At 43.9% G+C, this 19,430-nt stretch overlaps 4 protein-coding genes across 5 annotated transcripts; all 4 read left to right on the top strand.

The window, feature by feature from the left end:
- Positions 1-267: 267 nt before the first annotated feature.
- LOC115620363 lies at positions 268-1,203 on the top strand. The gene is made up of 3 exons (XM_030513567.1): positions 268-424; positions 503-1,054; positions 1,157-1,203. The coding sequence occupies exons 1-3, from the start codon at positions 268-270 to the stop codon at positions 1,201-1,203; spliced, it is 756 nt and encodes a 251-aa protein (XP_030369427.1).
- Positions 1,204-2,148: 945 nt separating this feature from the next.
- On the top strand, positions 2,149-2,994 carry LOC115621386 (putative mediator of RNA polymerase II transcription subunit 17). 2 transcript variants are annotated; one of them, XM_030515020.1, is made up of 2 exons: positions 2,149-2,213; positions 2,406-2,994. In XM_030515020.1, the coding sequence occupies exons 1-2, from the start codon at positions 2,149-2,151 to the stop codon at positions 2,992-2,994; spliced, it is 654 nt and encodes a 217-aa protein (XP_030370880.1). The 2 variants fall into 2 exon arrangements, with proteins under 2 accessions (XP_030370880.1, XP_030370879.1); XM_030515019.1 differs by having other exon boundaries at positions 2,149-2,994.
- Positions 2,995-4,031: 1,037 nt separating this feature from the next.
- On the top strand, positions 4,032-4,826 carry LOC115621406. Its single transcript, XM_030515049.1, has 2 exons — positions 4,032-4,046; positions 4,113-4,826. The coding sequence occupies exons 1-2, from the start codon at positions 4,032-4,034 to the stop codon at positions 4,824-4,826; spliced, it is 729 nt and encodes a 242-aa protein (XP_030370909.1).
- Positions 4,827-13,296: 8,470 nt separating this feature from the next.
- Positions 13,297-14,147, top strand: LOC115621435. The gene is made up of 2 exons (XM_030515089.1): positions 13,297-13,311; positions 13,380-14,147. The coding sequence occupies exons 1-2, from the start codon at positions 13,297-13,299 to the stop codon at positions 14,145-14,147; spliced, it is 783 nt and encodes a 260-aa protein (XP_030370949.1).
- Positions 14,148-19,430: the final 5,283 nt, after the last annotated feature.

Here is a 19,430-nt window from a genome sequence, read left to right as displayed (position 1 = left end):
TGGACAAATGGCTTCTTTTAAGCAGAATGCAGCAAAGCGAATGGAGTTTGGATGACGGCCATCAAGAAATTCTATTGCATATTTATGCGGGCTGCTCGCGTTTTGCGCATAATTCACTCGGTGGCTCCACAATTTGACCAATTTATGCATTATTTTTGCATTTATTAGATATTTGACAACTGTAAATGGTGCACAGATATAGCGATTGGGTATAAAAGCCGCTGTAGGAGCATAATAATCACATTATTCTGCAAACAAGCATTTGCCATGCGCCTTCTCACCGCACTATTCTGCCTCGTGGCTGCGGCCAGCGCCGATAAGTTGGGGTACAATTATCAGCCAGTCGGTCATTCGGGCTCCGGTCTTTCATTTTTGCCTGGAGGAGCAGCATCCAATCCAGCACCGGCTATATCTGAGCCTGCAGGCAACACCGCTGAGGCATCCAGATACCAACCAAGCAATATCGCCGAGGCATCCAGTTACCGACCTGGCAACATCGCAGAGCCGTCCAGATACCAACCAGGCAACACCGCTGAGGCGTCCAGATACCAACCATCCGCCCCTATCGCTGCACCCAGCGCTGCTGAGCCCGAATATGCTGCACAACCCGAACTTCAAAAGGAATTCTTCACATATACCGCTGATGAAAGCGCTTTCGATGAGCCCGATGCAGCCCAACAATCCGTCAGCGATTTGAAGAAGAGTCTGCGCGTCATCTTCATCAAGGGTCCGGCTTCGAGTGGCTTGGAACAGGGTGCCCTACAACTGGCCAAGCAGGCTTCCCAACAGGAAACCGCCATCTACGTGCTGAGCAAACAGGCCGACATCGGAGATCTGGCCAACAAGCTGAACAGCATTAACGACAACAAGAGCAACAAACCGGAGGTGCACTTCGTCAAATACCGCACTCCTGAGGATGCCGCCAATGCCCAACGTGCCATTCAGGGACAATACGATCAGTTGGGCGGCGCCTCATCACATCACGATGGTGGCGTTGCTCCCTCCCTCAACTTTGCGTCTAGTGCCCCCGCTCCTATAGCTGCCCCTGCTCCCAGTGGCTCTGCACCGATTGGTGGTGCCGCTCCAATTTCAGCTCCAGCAGCTGAAGCCACGTCCGCACAATCATCGTACATCCCACCACCAAGTTCCACCCCAGACAGCTCCTATTTGCCCGCCTCCGTGCTGCGATTGTTCCGTCTATAAGACTGAATAACTTTACGAATTATGAACGTATGTTCGATTGTTATTGCTTTTTTGTTGTTGTGATTGAAATAAAATTACTAAATAATCTTTGAATTCCTAAATAATTTGCGGATCTATAAATTTATGGCCAACATATTTTGCGTGCTAATGGTCGCGCCCAAGAAATTCGACGCCGGCGTGAAAATTGTTGTCATGTACAAACCCACGCCGGAAAACAGGTTCAACAGGTACAAATAGTGTCTCCGGCGCTGTGGCGGCTCGTCGCAATGAAAATTGCAAATCAGTCTTATTAAAACAAGTTCTTTTGGTCATTACCGGCTCAGCTATGCGTGCTGTTTATATACGAGTATTTATATCTTTATGGCTTGCTGATGGGGCGCGCCTACGCAGTTTTGAAAGCGTTGACAAATTGCATGTCGCAGCCGCAAACAATGACCGAAGAGATCTGTGGCAACGGCCCATTTAAAATTATTAATCTCGAAAATTAACCCAAAAAGATGTGACTAGAGCTTCACTTTTCAATCGACGCGTCGACGGCGGCTTTTGATTAGCATAACAAAATGAACGAACAAAAGAACTTGGCTACCGAACAGTCAAACAATTTGGAGCTGCCTAGGCGGCCGGAATCGTATGCGGCTGCGTCAGTTATTTGCATAAAAATTTTGTTTGTTTGTAACGTGCAAGTTCATCAAATTTTAATCAGCGCCGCATACCTGGTCTACAGCGTAAAGAAGCCGCCCCGAAACGGGTTAAAGTCCGGCCGGGTACAGCATACACAAAAAAAAAACATGCTATGCCGTGTGAATACGGGTCGATATCTTGATGCCGACTATGGTTGTCACAACGGTTCTGATTGACACACCTGGACCTAGAAGTAGGTATAAAAATGGCAAGGTGGCGGGATTTGATATCATTCTTAGTTGAGAGCTCTAAGTGGAACCCAAGATGCGCGCTTTTATCGTTTTGTGTTTGGTGGCCGTGGCTTGTGCGGACAAGCTAGGCTACAACTATAGACCCGTGGGACACTCTAACTCGGGACTATCATTTGCTCCGGGCGGCAGCCTTGGAGGCAGCAGCGGCGGCGGCAGCTTGAACATTGGTAGTGGCGGCGGACTTGATGGCATCGATTTGGGTGGCGACCTAGGTGGAAACTATGGCAGTCTGGGTGGTAGCACTGGCGGTCTGGGTGGTGGTAACATTGGCGGTCTGGGTGCTGGAAGCATTGGCGGTCTGGGTGCTGGAAGCATTGGCGGACTCGATGCTCCTGTCTCCTACAATCCTGCGCCTGTGTCCGATCTGAACAAGGAGTTCTACACCTTCAGTGCCAATGAGGATGACTTTGATGAGCCACAGGCTTTGGAAAAGGTCTCCAGCTCCCTGAACAGGGGACTCCGTGTTGTCTTCATCAAGGGACCAGAGAACCGCGGCCTGGAGAATGCCGCGTTGGCTCTGGCTAAGCAGGCTGCCGAACAACAGACCGCTATCTACGTGCTTAATAAGCAGGCTGATATCGGCGATCTGGCCAACAAATTGAATGCCATTCGTAACAACAACAACAACAGGCCAGAGGTCCACTTTGTGAAATACCGCACTCCCGAGGATGCGGCCAATGCCCAGCGTGCGATCCAAAGTCAATATGACTCCCTGGGTGGTTCCTCGCAGCAGATTAACGGAGGTGTGGCCAATGCCCTAAACTTCGCCTCCCAATCGGCTATCCGTCAGCCAAATGCTCGTGTGCCTGAGAACTCCTACCTGCCTTCGTCAATTCTGCGTCGTCTGCGCATCCGTTAAAAAGTGATTGGAGTATAAAGTTTTTCGATGGATGTTTAAGCTTATAGCATTAAGCATCTTTATTGTTGACTACTATGTAATCGACGGCTTATCAGAAATTGAGAAATATAAATTCTAATGTTAACCAAATATAAACAGTATTGTTTTTCTTAAGATTAGGCCCATGTGGCCCATGATTAGCGGCATGTTAACCAATTGTTAAAGTAGAGTCAAAAATGATGAAATGAAGATGTCACATCAATGAGTGCCACCAGCTGAGCCATAACTTGCGGGAAAAATTGCAGCAACCTGTTCTTATCTCACAAGCAGCGTAAAGTAGAGTCAGGTTTGTGGTTGTTATAAAAATTCCACGCTGGCGCCACGTTGAATAAATAAAAGTATAAGTATCGTACTAACATATCGTCGTCAACAAAAGATACGAAACAATCGACAAATTTGCTTTCATAATTAAAATGTTAATCTGCATGAAGTAAAAGGTTAGACAAACTATTAGCACGGAAATTTACGGCAAGATCGCTGCTTGTACCGTAAAGACGGAACCGTCGATAATGTATGAGTGATAACAGCCGAGCGCCGATCGCTGACCGCCGACCGGCATCAATGGTCAATAACAGCGCAGCATGAACGAAGTGATCGAACTAACTGACGATGTGTTCAAGAGCACCCACTACGATGGCGACAACGGCAGTGACGTCGAGCAGCGAGCAGCAGCTCCAAAATTTACATAAACAACAACTAAACAGTGCTTATAAAGTTTATTAGAAAATCAATAAAAAATTATGCTCGCATCCAATTATGCAAAATAGACTGAAGCGAGCGCGCGAAATGCAGATTAGCTGAGAAGTGAGGTGCGATCGCGAAATCTGGTGCAAACTTTGACCTGGGAATGGCGACTGCAGACGACTGAAGACGACGGCTTTGGGATTTCTGCTGAGCATAAAAAGCGTGGGTGTCGATGATATCAGCAGACTTGAAGATTACACAGCGAACTGTTAACAGCAAGCATCAGCTCCATCCCAAAGATAAATTTACACAAAATGCGTCTCTTGATTGTGAGTGACCCCAAGAAGCTATGCCTTTACGGATTTAAAACGATTCCTATTCCTCTTACTTTCCAGACCCTCTGTCTTTTGGCCGTTGCTTGCAGCGCCGATAAGCTGGGCTACAACTATCAGCCCGTCCAGCACTCAAATGCGGGTTTATCGTTCGCACCAGGAGCTGCTACCAATAATGCACCTTCCTACAGCTCACTTCCATCCGACAGCGGTTCCAATGCTAATCCGTCCGAGCCAGGCGTTGCCGCTCCATCGGCGGACCAGCCCGCCTATTCTGCACCAGTTGAGCTTCAAAAGGAATTCTTCACATATACCGCTGATGAAGGCGCTTTTGATGAGCCCGCTGCATCACAGCAGCTATCCAACAATCTGCGTAAGGGTCTCAGAGTAATTTTCATCAAAGGACCCGAAAACCGTGGTCTAGAGAACGCCGCCCTGCAATTGGCCAAACAGGCTTCCCAGCAGGAGACTGCCATCTACGTTCTAAACAAACAAGCCGACATCGGAGACCTGGCCAACAAGTTGAACAACATCAACAACAACAACAGCAATAAGCCCGAGGTTCATTTTGTGAAGTATCGCACTCCTGAAGACGCTGCCAATGCCCAACGTGCTATTCAGGGACAATACGATCAGCTTGGTGGGGCTTCCTCGTACAAGAGTGGCGGAGTGGCTCCAGTGCTCAATTTTGCTTCGCAGCCAGCTGCACAACCCGCCCCCGCTCCAAGCTCTCCCGAAAACTCCTACCTTCCAGCTTCGGTTTTCCGTCGCGTCTAAGCACAAATCATTCGATTGGAGATATTCTTGGCCCCTGACTGATTCCCAACCCCCATTCACAACTGCATGTTTTATAAGTTGTTGTAACATCTTTTGTTAAGATTTAAGTAGCAATTTCTAAGTATTGAAAATAAAAACCACTCTTATATGTAATTTTCCGTCATTGCTTTCTTTTTTGGAAAGTGACTGTACAAGTGGAAAGCACAAGAAATAGATCGCTTCATATATTTGTATTTTACCGATTTCCGTCATTGCTTTCTTTTTTGGAAAGTGACTGTACAAGTGGAAAGCACAAGAAATAGATCGCTTCATATATTTGTATTTTACCGATTTTTCAATGGACCAAAAAATCTAATGAATCATATATTTAGCAAAGAGTTTCCTCGCACAGTAGTTAGGATATTTCGGGTAGATTCTACAATACAAGTTAGAACAAAATACTGAAGCTACAATATTCCAGTTGAGTAAGTACATATACATCCAATTCAATCGAAAATTTATCATTATTAGATTCAGCAGACTTCATATGAATTGGTCAACACATTTCGCCAACTTTTTAGTGAAACCATAAATAATATTAATACCAAAAACAAAACAAAGGGTGTGCAAAAAAGTTCGCAATTTTTTTCCTATTGACTTTCTGCGTTGTGTTGTGAATTTTTGGCTAATATGTTGTAAGAGTTGTGCCTTGACATAAACTGACCCCGTTTTCCATATAGGAACACATTGGTTAGACCATATTTGGTCCGAGCTACATGGTCTGGCTTCACCAATGGCTGAACATTATATAATGGCCAGAGCTTCGTGTTTATTTTGACAAATGTGCTCCACCTGCTATTGAGCTTGGATCATGCTGCGAGTTGTGGTAAGAAATATGTGATAGATCTATATTGAACTGGATAAATGTTACATTTTTCAACCATCATAGATTGTTTTGTGGTTGGCAAACTGCTGCTGTGCCAAATTGGGCTACCATTATCAACCCAATTTTGAGGAGGATCTAAATTCGTACGATCCGTCTGCCTATGACTTTGAGCACGAGAATCACCAGCAGGGCCTTTCCACTCAAGATGTGGATCACACCGAATACCACAAGCATTTCTATGCTTTCGAAGCTCCGGAAGACTACTCCGACGAGGGTGAGCGTGTCCAGCGCAAATTAGGCGACCTCTCGCAAAAGAATCTGCAGGTTGTATTCATAAAGGCGCCTGAGAATAAGGCAGTCCAAGGTGCTCTAAATGCCTATGCCAAGCAGACCAACGAGGACAGAACGGAAATCTATGTGCTCAACAAACAGACGGACGCCGACGAACTAGCACTTCAATTAACAGCTCTGCGCAAACAACATAAACACAAGCCAGAAGTTCATTTTGTCAAATATAAGACGGAGGAAGAGGCTGCGCATGCGCAGCAGCACATTCAGGAACATTACAGTGGAGCGAGTCTATCCAGTCCACATTCTGGTAAATCTTTCTCTCCGCAGCCCTCATCTGGCTTCTCAGCAGCGCAGCAACAACTTACAGAGCTGCCAGTGTTGCCGCAATCGCCTCAATTGGCTTCATCAAGCTATCTGCCAGCACAGCAACAACTTACAGAGCTGCCAGTGTTGCCGCAATCGCCTCAATTGGCTTCATCAAGCTATCTGCCAGCACAGCAACAACTTACAGAGTTGCCAGTGTTGCCGCAACCGCCTCAGTTGCCTTCATCAAGCTATCTGCCAGCACAGCAAGAACTTAGAGAGCTGCCAGTGTTGCCGCAATCACCTCAATTGCCTTCATCAAGGTATCTGCCAGCACAGGAACAACTTTCAGCGCCATCATTGCCACAGTTGCCCTCATCGAACTATTTGCCGGCTCTGCCCAACTATGGAGCAAATACAGGGGATTATCGAGAAGGGGCCGCGGCTGCGGTTTTACCCGCGGCTCCCCAGGGTTTCGGTGAACTACCTTTGGGGCCCAGCTCCTACGATTTGAATGCACGTGCTCTTCAATCTACAGATCGCGTGGACTTTCGTATCAATGAGCGGCACAGGCCAGGCGGTCGCATGATATTTCCAACAGCCAGTAAAGCACGCACATATCTAACGCCCAGCAAGTCATATTTGCCTTCTCAGCCAGTAAGTCATACCTACCTGCCGCCATCCCCAGCCGATAAACGAAGGAGAAGACGCGCCCGGAGATGAAATACTGATGTGATGATGAAGCCATTAATTAGATTCGAAGACTGCGAAGCCATGTATTTAATAGTAGAGCTAATGCCCAAAACGAAATAAAGCTCACAAAACAAAAAGTCCAAAGCCATTGCTATTTCTTTGCAACTGTTTACAAAATCGCAGATCGGTGGCAAGTTGTAAATTTCGTTAAGCAGCTTATCAGATCAAAAAGCGAGCTGCCATTAGTGTTGTCTATCATGGTCCAGTCGGCTGATGATGGCGCCGGCAGCGACTTCTGCGCTTATTAAAATCACTCTAAACTTCAAAATGATGTGTAAATTAACAAATGCCAGGGCCCATAAAAAGCGTCAATAAAAAACGAACAGAGAGTGAAAGTAAATGTGGGGGCTGGATGAGCTGGTGGGGATAAGCTGGGGATAGCGACGCAATGAATGCCATTGTTTATGTCTTTGGACAGACAATGGCACCCTAATCGCCAAGACAAGCCATTAAATATGGTCACGATAAATACTGCTTGTATACATAAAAAAATATTTGATAAATAATTCAAATTGCTGCGTTTCGTTAACGGGGGCTCATTTGTAAATTTTATGCGAATTTTAATTCAAGTTCAAATCGTGGGGCAGGTCAACATCACATATGTTTGGCTTTATCTTTCGTATTGTGCGTATTGCATTTGTTGCCGATGAGCTTAGTAGCAGCAGAAACAACAACAACAACAGCAACAACAAGCCAGCGTATTTGAATTTCAAAATTGAAACTTGCTGAACGACATTAACATGGATAATCGGAGCAGGCAAATACAAAACCAGAGCAGAGCCACAGAGGCGGGCAAAATGTGCAAAAATCTTTTGTAAGTCCAACAAAAATAAATGAAAAAAAATTATAATGAAGAAAAATGCAAACGCTGAACGAACGATGTTGCCGTCGCCGTCGACATCGCTATCGCCATCGAGAAGCCAGCGATGGTACTTTCGAATACGTGTGGTCTGGCAGTTTGTTGTTTGTGTCGTATATAAGGATGGTTTTGTTGCTTTGACTAGATTATAAACGAGTTGCGCTTCGAGCTGTGAAAAACAGCCGCTGCCGGCCGCCAACATACAAAGCGAGACCCCAACGCCAAGAGGAAGGACCAAGGCGAGCAAATCAACATGCGAGCGCTGCTGGTGAGTTCTCATCTTTTGCAAAAAACACAAAAGCTATACAGTTTCAATTATTATTACATTTCCATAATATTTCTTATAATATGATATTTTTAGTAATAGTAGGGAGGGACCCACAAGAGTTCTAAATTATTAGTTCTCCTTTAAACTGGATTTAAATATTTGAAAAACTATATTGCAAGCCGGCTTGTCTTAAGGCTCATTCAAATGTCTGTTTACTTTTGTTATGATTATAGCAACTTAATGTAACTCTGTTATTTTACTTTTACTTTCTCTCTACTTCTTTCTCAAACTTTTTTTGCTGTCTCTTTAATTACTTTCCTTTAAAATATTTTTTTCGACGGTATCATGCAGATCCTTTGCCTGCTAGGTAGCTTCTACGCTCTAAATGCCGAATTCCAGGCTCCAAGTAGCCCTCGTTCCACTGAATACTTTAGCTACACTGCACCACCGGAGGATAACACCCCACCCGTGAAGGCTGTCCGCCAATTGGCAGCTGCATTGACACCACCTCAGCAAGTGGTCTTCATACGCACGCCCGAGACGAATCTCTTCACGCTGACGGCAAAGCAACTAGCCGCACGCAATGCTCTGGACATCTACGTTCTGCAACGTCAGACGGACCCGGAGACCTTGGCCCAGCAAAAGGCTGATATTGAAGAGCAGTTGGCACGCAAGCCCAGCGTCCATTTCGTCAAATATCGCACGCCTGCGGATGTGACGCGTGCCCTAAGTAGTCTGCGTAGTAATTACGATAGATTGCCGGGCAGCACCAGCAGTTATGCCACACAGACGGCTGATGTATTTGAACTGAATCCGAATTATGGCGTGCAACAATTTCAACAACTACCGTTGCTAGTGCAACAGCAACAGTTGCAGGTTCAACAGCAACAGCCAACAGTGCAACAACAACAGCCGACCGTGCAACAGCAACAGTTGCCAGTGCAACAGCAACAGCTGCCGGTGCAACAATCACAGCATGTCGTTTTCAAGATCTTGTCTCGAGGCGCCTCCAATTATGAGACCCATGAGCAGGCCAGCGAAATAGAGGCGGCAAAGCTAGAAGCGCTCTTCCGCCAGCATTTACCGCCAACTTATCGTCGTTAGAGCGTGAATTTTTGCAGAGTATATTTGTTATGAAGACTGTTTTAATTTAAGGCGTACAGCCAAATATAGAAAATAAAATCTAAGATTATACAACTTTAAAAGTGCGGCATTCGTGAGGTTTCTTAGTCACCAGAGCTTATTAAGAAACTTCAAAACTTCACCTTACTATCATTACTAACCAAATTTAAATTGATTACAAATGTGGATTTTTAAAAAGTCTTTCACATTTGCAATTAATTTTGAAACCATACCACAATTACTAGTTGGAACTATATGTTGATGGTTGAGAACCAGATATAGTTGGATATACTTAAGCTATTAATCTAATGCTAATCTAATCTAATGCTAAGACGATGAGCAAATTCATTTTAAATTGAAATTTTTTGTGGAAGTGGATCACCTCTTACCCAATCAGGGTGACGTAGATTCGTATTCGCTTTTATGTACCTTTGTACCTAAGGGCGCTATGTGAATTATCTATCTTTAGACAGTAGCAGATTCACTATGGCTGTTTTTTCTAAATAGCTTTTGAATAATCCTTGTATTTTGCTGAAATGCAGCTGGGGATACATTTATAAAATACCTTCACAATTGTATAAAAATATGGTACAATGTGATTTACAATAGCAATAACATCTGAGGATTTGCAATTCAATTAAAGAAAACCAATTCCAATCAATCAGTTCAGATGCAGTATGGTTGTGCATTACAAAATCAAATAAGAAGATATTGTTCCATGACTGCCCGAATGTTCTACTTTTAACGATATTCATAGCATCCTGGCTGTCTAGAAACTGTCAGTACTTGCCCAACAATTTCAATTTCATGCAAATTAATCAAAAATCCGTCAAATGGTAACCATAATAACGTAGGCCAACAAGATGTGTACGCTAATATGAATAATTAATTACAAGCGCCGCCGGCGGGGCGTCTCAACTTCTGGCCCAAGCAACGCGGGCGCAGTACTGGCAGTGGTGGGGTCCTCCATTACCCTCCAGCTGTGTGGCCATAACATTCCACTTTTGAGTTTTTGAAGCGAGCAAAGTTGGCCACACACTTTTGGATTATCTTCAAAGCAACTCTTAGATAATCATTAATGTGTCGCCTTCACTTTTGCCCCCCAGTTGTTGTCTTCGTCGTCGTGGTCGTCGTCGTTGTTGCCGTCGCAGTCGCAGGCTTTAGTCATCGGGCAAGTGCTTGCTTAAGCAATGTCGCTGTCGTTGTCGCTGGCAAACTTTTTAATGAGCTGTGCGCCGAGCTTGCCGCCCACATGAGTCGCGACTACGACCGGATATCAGTCGCCCGTTTTAGTTTCCACGCCATGTTGTCGCTGCTTTAAGGATGTTCCAACTAAATTATGGCTATGCAGGCAGGGCACGGCGGAACGAAGGTGATGGCAACGGGCGTTGGCGTTAGCGCTGACTCTGACGCTGACATCATTTCAAAAGTGTCTTGCATAGCGCAAATTGTTTTACTGTCAAAGGTCAAACACACACCGCGCTCCACCCCTGTCCGTGTGCCATGTGACACTTTGGGCAACATTTTGAAGTGCAACCGTAAAAAAGTCGACGCCACGGACGATTCAACGATGCTAAGCCCAATGCGCCCGGCGTTGCTCCGCAAATCTGTGGAGCAAGTTTCATTTTAAGTATTTTAGCGTGCATGCTTAAGCTACATGAAACCTGGAGCGGAGAGTAAGGAGCGAGCGTGCGCTCGTTAGCAGAGCCTTCCAAAAGTTTGCCAGTCACGTCAAGTCGCTTTTTACCATGGACACCCTCCTCGAGCTTTGCTTTAATCCTGTCAAGCAGTTTGCGGCCCACCCACAATTCTCAACCAACCACCAGTACAATCTTTTTTGTTGACCAGCCCAACCGTGACTTGCTGCATTTGATCAGGCACAGTGTGCAATTTCGAAACATCTACAATCATAATTTTAAAATATAAAATAGAACAAAATATCAAATAAGAAATTAAGTTATTCGTGCACTCATATTAATAGACTTCCTTTCATATTTTATTTCACTTCTAGCGACAAGCGAGCAAAGTTATCTGATTAGTTTTAAATATTAAATAGCAAATATTATGTCTGCTAATGGCTTGGCTATAACTTTTGACCCATAAATCTAAAAATTCATGAATACATAAATATAAAATGAATGATTGCCTAAGCCAGCCACATTCAAAAGGGTGCATATCAATTGATTTGTTTTATTCGGCAAATAACTTGAAAACTTGGCTTGTGGCCTCTATCTGCTCTTTTGAAATAGAATGTTTACTTTACAATAATTGCAATACCACCGTAGAATATAAATAATTAATTTATAAGCAGAAACTTTAAATTATAAACGTTTATTTAATGGCATATTTATCTTTACCTGCTCTTTTGCTGAGCTCTTTTGAAATAGAATGTTTACTTTACAATAACTGCAATACCACCGTAGAATATAAATAATTAATTTATAAGCAGAAACTTTAAATTATAAACGCTTATTTAATGGCATATTTTCCTAAAATTTGGTTTTTCTATAATCATTTATTTTGGCATATTAATTACCATTGAAGTTGAACAAAAATCCCCCTTGTTACCCTAATGTTGTCCCACTCTTTGTTTTAACAATGGCTTAATTCCTCGAATCAACAAAGGTATATTTATAAGTCATCTCCCCATATTTAAGCTTAATTCTAAAGTTAGGAAGCACACGGCAGCTTGGGAATTTTTTTGCTCTTGAGGTTTCAAAATGTTCTTAAAGGCATCTACTTCGTTTGGTCACCTTTCGGTTTCACTTCTCCACACTGTGCACACAGGTGTGGCGCAACGATGTTGGAACATGTTGTGCTGCTAGCCTGTAAAGCGTATTTCGATTTCGACCAGCTGCCAAGAAGTTTGCGTGTTTTAGTTAGCTTCCCATTTTTGTTTTTATTTTTATTTGCTGTTGTTTTTGCTTCTGCTGTTGTTATTGTGTGTGTGTGTGTGTGTTGTTTGGACGCCATTTCAAATTAGGCACGTTTTAGGCTTTGCTTTTGTTTTGCGCTTCTTATTTTAAGTTGTGATGGTGTTTGTGCTGCTGTGGTTGTTGCTGCTTGCTGCCAAAAGTTTAAATTAGTTAAAGAACTTCATTAACGCTTTAGAGAGCCTCTCTGACCGCCTGAACAACAGAACAACCATCTGACCGGCATTGGCAAAGACTGACGTCACGATGCGGCGCCACAGATAAAATCACAGATGTAGAAAATTATTAAAATTATAATTACTGGATTAAAGCTAAACGCGAAAGCGAACCCACATTCATCCGGATCCGGATCCGGCCGCCCGATTAGCTGGCTGTCTGACAGTCTGACTGAGTGGGCTAGCCATGAATTATTCCCACTCCACACATTTCAACACAGTGGCTGGCAGCTCATCAGCTGCGTATTTTGATTTGAAATATATTTCAGTTTGTTTTCGACTTTATGACCCGTCGCAGCGACACAAATCAATTAGGGCTATGGGGACGGTTAATGCTGTTGCTGGACCGCATGCATATTTATAAATGTCGTAAAATGCATTTAAATCAAAAAGCATTTGAGCATTTTGAGTTGCGACGCGTCGCATAAACAAATATCCATGGCGTTGATATCAAGACAAATGTTTAGGCCAAGCATCTGTGTCTTCAGCGGACGGTCCATGAGCGTTTAGGCCTATGTCGAAGAGAGCAAAACAAGCATTCACAAATTTCGGAAACGAATAAAATCCAAATTAATATCGCATTTGATGGCAAGGTCATCGCACGTATGGTCCGGTGATGGTCTCAGAGGTCTGCTGAGAGGTTTTCGGGTTGGAGATGAGACTGAGGGTGGGGCACTGGCTCGTGGGCCGTTGCAGGGAATGTTGCCGCTGCATATGCAAAACACAAAAAACACCGGCGTTGACTGCGCCTATAAAAGCGGTTGAATCTGTAGCGTAAGACATTAGTTCCACTTTAGATCTGAAGTCGTGTGTTTAATAGTGAAATACCATAAGCAGCAAACAGCAATAGCAACAGCAACCATGCGCGCCTTTATTGTAAGTGCTTGGTGTGCTGATAAAAGATCAAATGATCGATTGAACTCCCATTCCACCACTTTTTATAGCTACTGTGTGTCTTTGCCGTTGCCTGTAGTGCCGATAATCTGGGCTACAACTATCAGCCCGTTGCGCATGCCGATCAGGGTCTTTCTTTCCTACCCGGCGCTGGAGATGTTGTACAAGCTGCTCAGCACGGAGAGGCGGTGCTTTCGCAGCCCATCGATTCCCAATTGTCGTCGATCTCATCACAAGGACAAAGTATTGCACCCACACCTATTGCTGCCCCACTAATCGAGGAATTCCAGAAAGAATTCTACAGCTATGCCGCCCCCGAGGAACAGTTCGATGATGGCGCCAACAATCAACAGATTGCCAACTCCCTCAAGAAGAACCTTCGCATTGTCTTCATCCGCACGCCCGAGAATCGTGGATTCGAGCGCGCAGCCTTGCAGTTGGCCAAGCAGTCGGCTGATCAGCAGACCGCCATTTACGTGCTCAGCAAGCAGGCTGATATCTCGAATCTAGCCAAGCAACTTAACGGACTTAAATCCTCCTCATCGAACAAACCTGAAGTGCACTTCGTCAAGTATCGTACACCTCAGGATGCGGCCAACGCACAGCTGGCCATTCAGAACCAATACAACCAGTTGCCAGGTGTCTCCCGCATCTCCAACGAGGGCAGCGCCCCTGTGTTGAACTTTGCCTCGCAGGCCCCTCTGGCAGCTGTCCGCCCCAGCTCTGTGAGCGCCCCTGCTCCAGAATACTTGCCAGCCAATGTGGTGCCCGGACAGGATTACTTGCCACCCAGTCTGCGTCGCTTCCGCGTGAAGTAAGAACCATATAGTCTGGATTGTGATAAAGCCCCGGTTACGTTTCCTAATCGCACACACCCACACACTCGTACGTTTGTTCACTTACCACGCATTTCTGTGTTTCCATAACGTTAGCTTACTTTGTATATATGCCTTTCCTTACTCCAGGAATAAAATTTGTTCTTTGCCAAATTTGTGTCTTTGCCCTTTCTAGCTAATGGCTCAATCACCCGCCACAAATTGCTTAAGTTCCAGCAGTGCACAGTGGTACGATATTCGCGATTTAAGTTGAGTATAGAACTGTAACGAAAAGCTGTAAGGTCTCTAATCAGATTAAATTCGTTTTTTGCAACCCTTCTTCCCGAACCTCGTCTATTTCTTGGAACTGACTAACAAAATAACGAAATAGCCAGTAATGAAGAACTGGCAAGTATAACTGGAGAAAATACAAGTACATTGCCACTACTCTCCTTATTACAAAATAATTCCGAAGCTATTTAATATTTCTGTAATGAAGTAAGCACTTTCGTCACAATGTGAACCGCTTAAGAGTGTCACATGCAAAATTGTGCACAGCCGTCGCGTCGACAAACCCATTTCAAACAGTGGCGAATGGCTCTGTTGCTGGTGTGCAAAACTTTCATTGGCGCCTAATTCTTGGACCTTTTGTGCCGGCAATCGGCAGCGGTCTATGTGTCCCTGTATGTGATTTGTCCCTTTTGTCAGGTGCGGCAGTGCGCCGTTTTATGTGTGATTTGTTTTGCAAGGAAAATCCTGGCCAACCCACGTCCTTTCGTTTTCCTCAGAGCTCACTGGTGCGTTTGTTCGTTCGTTCGTTCATTGTCCTTTCACATATAATCCTTGAAATAATAGCCTGGATATAACTGCTGCCATGTCATAAAGTCCAGCAACAAGTTAAGCCACAGCCATGCACACACCCACACACACACTCCTGTAGACATGCACAATGGGTTTAGCTGGTCGCCATTTGTAATTGGTTATTAGAATCGAAATGTTGGCATTGCAACGTGGCCTGCACAATGGTCGGGCCATATGGCCAACAAGTTAAGTGCCAACGTCCTGTTGCAGGTGCACACCGTGACTATTTCTGTAACTATGCCAACCACACCGGCCTACACTCGGCCCATCTCTTGCCCATCACCACCACCAGTAGATTGTATCTGAACCGATGCGATGTGATGGGCGCTGTAATGTGTTCTGCTTGCTGGCACTCGTCACTGTTGATGGCTTCCGGCTTCCGTAATAGGCAAACACATATACATACATACAAGTACATACATAGATAGACGAGGAATCCTCAACCCCAGCCCCACCGCAATGCCGACCCCCCATCGGCAGCATGAACTATGTGAGGATTTAGAACGTTGTTGAGTGGAGTCCTTAAATTTCACTTAGATGTAACATAAAACTGGTATAAACGCAACTCAACGGTGCATGTATTCATGGCCATGACGAGCATCTGTGTGTTAGGGTCTCTGTGTGTGTGGGTTAAGTGTCATTTATTTATCTGCGTATGTGTGTGTTTTTGTGTGGAAAAATCTCACGCTTATCAGCAGAAGTCGAGTGTCTGCTTTGCTCTGCTCTGCTGTGCTTTGCTTTCTGCCACAGTACAGTGTCGAATCGCTAAAGCGTAACATCGAGGACAATGTGGTGCGCGGTTGCTTCGGGTACCGGCGGGGTGACAGCTTTAGGGGTACGGTGTACTCAACCATGAAAGCCGTTTGCTTGCTTGCCATTTGCCGTCTGACTGCGTGCACAATGCTTCGAGCCTGCCTCCGTCTGTAATTAAGGTGATACGAGCATACGCTCCATATGCCCGAGGAAGCTCGCAACCCGGCGAGCTGGAGGCGGCGAGCCAGCAAGACGGCCAAGTGCGTGATGTGCGTGTCTCGACACATGTACGAGTATGTCTGTGTGAGTGTATTTACGTGTGCGTGTTAATGAGCAACCTGCTGTATGCGCCAAATAAATTATTAAAACAGCATTCACTTGCCGCCGAACTGTGCCACTGTGAAGCTGTTTTGACGCGTTTTAGGAGCGCACCAGCAACAAATGTCTTAATGATAACTAAATGATGCTCAATGTATGAGACTGTTGTGGGCGACAAGGTGTGTGTGTGCTGTCAAGGTCTTGCGACAAACTAAAAGCATTAATGTGTTCAAGTTCTGCGACCAGGACTGCTTGCATAAGAATACAACATAAGATGTAAACGAGCTAAGATGTTGGCTTCGCCTATACCCTTCATTGTGCCTTGTTCCTCCATCCGATAAGCCTTACTGTTTGCGAAATATCTGTCCACTCATTGGGAAATCAAATTTGTCTCGTCGTGATGATCTTTTACTTACAAGTATGTAACAATGACGTGCGGTCAATCATTCATCCTTGCACACCAAAACAATAGACTTGCCAATGTATATAGCTAAGTAAAAAAAAACATGAGTCTTCGGCAAGGAGAAGGAAAATACTTTCCTAAAATGTATGTACCGCCTAGTATTTTCTTGCTGCGACTTAGCCTTCTTTCCATAAAATTTTTTTTAATGCATAACTTTTGTTAGGAAATAGTTTAATTTGTAATTGTAATTGTAAGTCTCTAGAGAGGAATGTCCATAAAAATATCCTCATAAAACAAGATTATGCTTATACAACTACAAAAGCAGAGTATATAATTTCTTAAACATAAACAATCGGATCGAAACTATAAACAACATAAATTAGGGATTAGATCACGACTGACCCCAAATGTATTATTATTCACTAATGTACAAGTATAAACTAATAATAACTATATAAGTGCTTTCATTTGCACCCTCAAATTGAACTCAAATTATGTATTTTATTTCTTCATTTTTGTTCAAAATACCGTTTCGGCAGATTAGAAACATCACACAAATGGCTTTATCACAAAAGCTGACGCTGTCCGCTCATGCTGACGAATGCGGTACCCCATCGTCATATCCACAAGTACTTACAAAGTCATGGGGATACACAATGACAAATAATTCAAATACAAAATGTTCCACAGAACCGTGAAGCCGCGCAGCTAAAACGAAAAAATAGAAGCAGGAAATTTTACTTCATTTTAATTTGCAGCTCAAAACTTTGGCATTCTTTGCGGAAGTAGGCCCGCCCCCAGCCACCCAGCCACCCAGCCACCGAACCACCCAACCGGCATTTTCCATTTTTTCCGTTTAATTCGCATTTTTTCAAACGGCAGCTAACCAATATTTCTTTTCAATTTTTGCACGTTGCGCAGAAGTTTTGTTGTAAAACTAAATATTTTGACATTTGTCCGCATGCAGGCAGCAACTTTGTGTGCATATGTGTACAGCCATGGGTGTGTGTATCTGTGTGTGTGTGTGTGTATGTGTTGTTAGCCGCGCAAATTGAAATGTGCTCGAGACATTTGGTAGCTGTTGTTATTGTTTTTGCAGCAGCAGTGCGCCTGTTTCTTTACACAGCAGCTGCACCAGCGCCAAAGTTGGCCGAGACTTTTGTTAATTTGGCAAACGTTTCCGTTGCACCAAACTGCTGGCTGGGAGGCAGCGGTTGCTCCCACAGGTGCCAATGAGTTTGAGAGTGCGTGTGTCGCTGTGACAGCCACTGCCCATCACGCCCACTTATCCAAGTGCAGTTGGCATGTACGCCATGTTGTCGCTGTCAGAAAGTTTTACTGCGCCCTCCCCTACTGGCTGCTGCTGCTGCTGCTCCAGTAGCTGTTGCGTAGTAGTTTGAATTTGTTACAAAAAGTGTTTATTGGTTTGCCATGCGGCACTCTGTGAAAATTGAGTTATTTCGTTCGCCTTTGAACAGCTACGGGCACTTCAATGTTTGCATTCAAAGCAACCGCTTCATTGGCGCTTGCTACCGCACATCCATACGGGTATATATGTACGCTTATATACAAGTATGTGTGTGTGCTGTTTAGGCTCATTAACTGCCACTCTGGTTTGTTGCATATTAATTAGCCGACTTTTAGGCGCTCCCATAATTAATGCATGCCCTGCAAAACCAAAACAAGTCAACGGCAGCAGCAATAGTCGTTAGCAGCGCAGCCTGCCTCTCTTATTAACAAACCACATCCGGTTTGCCCTTTTGACCATTTGCAAAGGGAAGTCAAACTTTGCCATTGTATTCGCTACATATAGACACATATATAGTACATATATACATGAGTTGCCAGCATTAGGCAAACCAGCTCTAATGCTATGAAGCTTTCACTTTTGGTCAGGCATAATTAAAATTGGTATTTAAGAGAGGAACTTATTTTATATCCAGCTCATTCTACCAAAGGACAGACACTGTGCCGCTTAATCTTTTGAAGTAGTTCAAGATATTTTATATTGAGTTATTAAGTTATATCTTAATGGTCTGTGGTCGGACGGACAAATAAGTGGAAATGTATATGTATACAAGTAGATCAAATAGAATCGCGAATATAAAAATTCAAGAATAGTCGGACAAATTGGTGTGCAAATTATTTGCCTGTCTGACCGTAGCCTTTCCTATTTGTACAAACTTATTAATGAAGTAAAATTCCAATTTTTCTGACCCCAGCTCTTTATTTCTGGAAAATTCTACGCATACAGGGAATAGAAACAAACAATTTTAAAAAATTTACTTTTCAATCATTCGTGACCTATCTGAACTCAAATTAAATTAAAAATTCAAATCAAATTACAATAAATATTTTAAGAGTAAATTTTACATAGAATAATTTTTGAAATAAGGTGTTCTCAAAGATCTCGTGTTTAGATATCGATCCTGATTTATTTAGAAATATAACATTGCCGCTTCAACTATAGCCTTCTATATTAGACTTGATGTACCCTAGCAAGAACTTTGTATAAGTAGTAGTAGTAGACTATAGTAGACTATAATTAACAACTTGTAACTTGCAAGCATTAAGTGCAATGGTAGGGTGTCTAATCTTCGCTGGGCCATTGAGAGTTTCTTTCGCTTACAACCACGTCTCATTAACAGCAGCAGCTGAAAAGTGGTCTAAGCTTTAGCTATTAGTCCTGGCCAATGCTACAACTAATTTAATATTTATACCTTAATCAGGACAGGCTGCTTGTCAGATAACCCTTTTGATGGTGCGTCCCCCGAGGCACAGAAACCCGAAAATGCTCTTGTTTTTAGGTAGTTTCTGTCTGCGAGCTAGCTTTTGTTTCTGCTGCGTAACGATGCTGAGGCGTTAATTGCTCATTTCCATGCAAAGCCGCCATTTGGCATTGGCCGACGCCAACTGTCTGTCACAAAATTTTCAATCGATAGCGCACATCT

This window comes from Scaptodrosophila lebanonensis, unplaced genomic scaffold (genome assembly GCF_003285725.1).
Source record: "Scaptodrosophila lebanonensis strain 11010-0011.00,11010-0021.00 unplaced genomic scaffold, SlebRS2 tig00000024-arrow-pilon, whole genome shotgun sequence".
Lineage (NCBI taxonomy): Eukaryota > Metazoa > Arthropoda > Insecta > Diptera > Drosophilidae > Scaptodrosophila > Scaptodrosophila lebanonensis.
Note: the sequence above shows the minus strand (reverse complement) of the source record. Positions and strands in the feature narration are given on the sequence as shown.

What these genes read in the sequence shown, in the direction of transcription:
- LOC115620363 (XM_030513567.1), top strand. Translation starts at nt 268, where the DNA reads ATGCGCCTTCTCACCGCACTATTCTGCCTCGTGGCTGCGGCCAGCGCC. An exon ending in GGCTATATCTGAGCCTGCAG is followed by an intron (nt 425 to 502) that starts GCAACACCGCTG and finishes GCAACATCGCAG; the next exon opens with AGCCGTCCAGATACCAACCA. An exon ending in TATAGCTGCCCCTGCTCCCA is followed by an intron (nt 1,055 to 1,156) that starts GTGGCTCTGCAC and finishes GTTCCACCCCAG; the next exon opens with ACAGCTCCTATTTGCCCGCC.
- LOC115621386 (XM_030515019.1), top strand. Translation starts at nt 2,149, where the DNA reads ATGCGCGCTTTTATCGTTTTGTGTTTGGTGGCCGTGGCTTGTGCGGAC.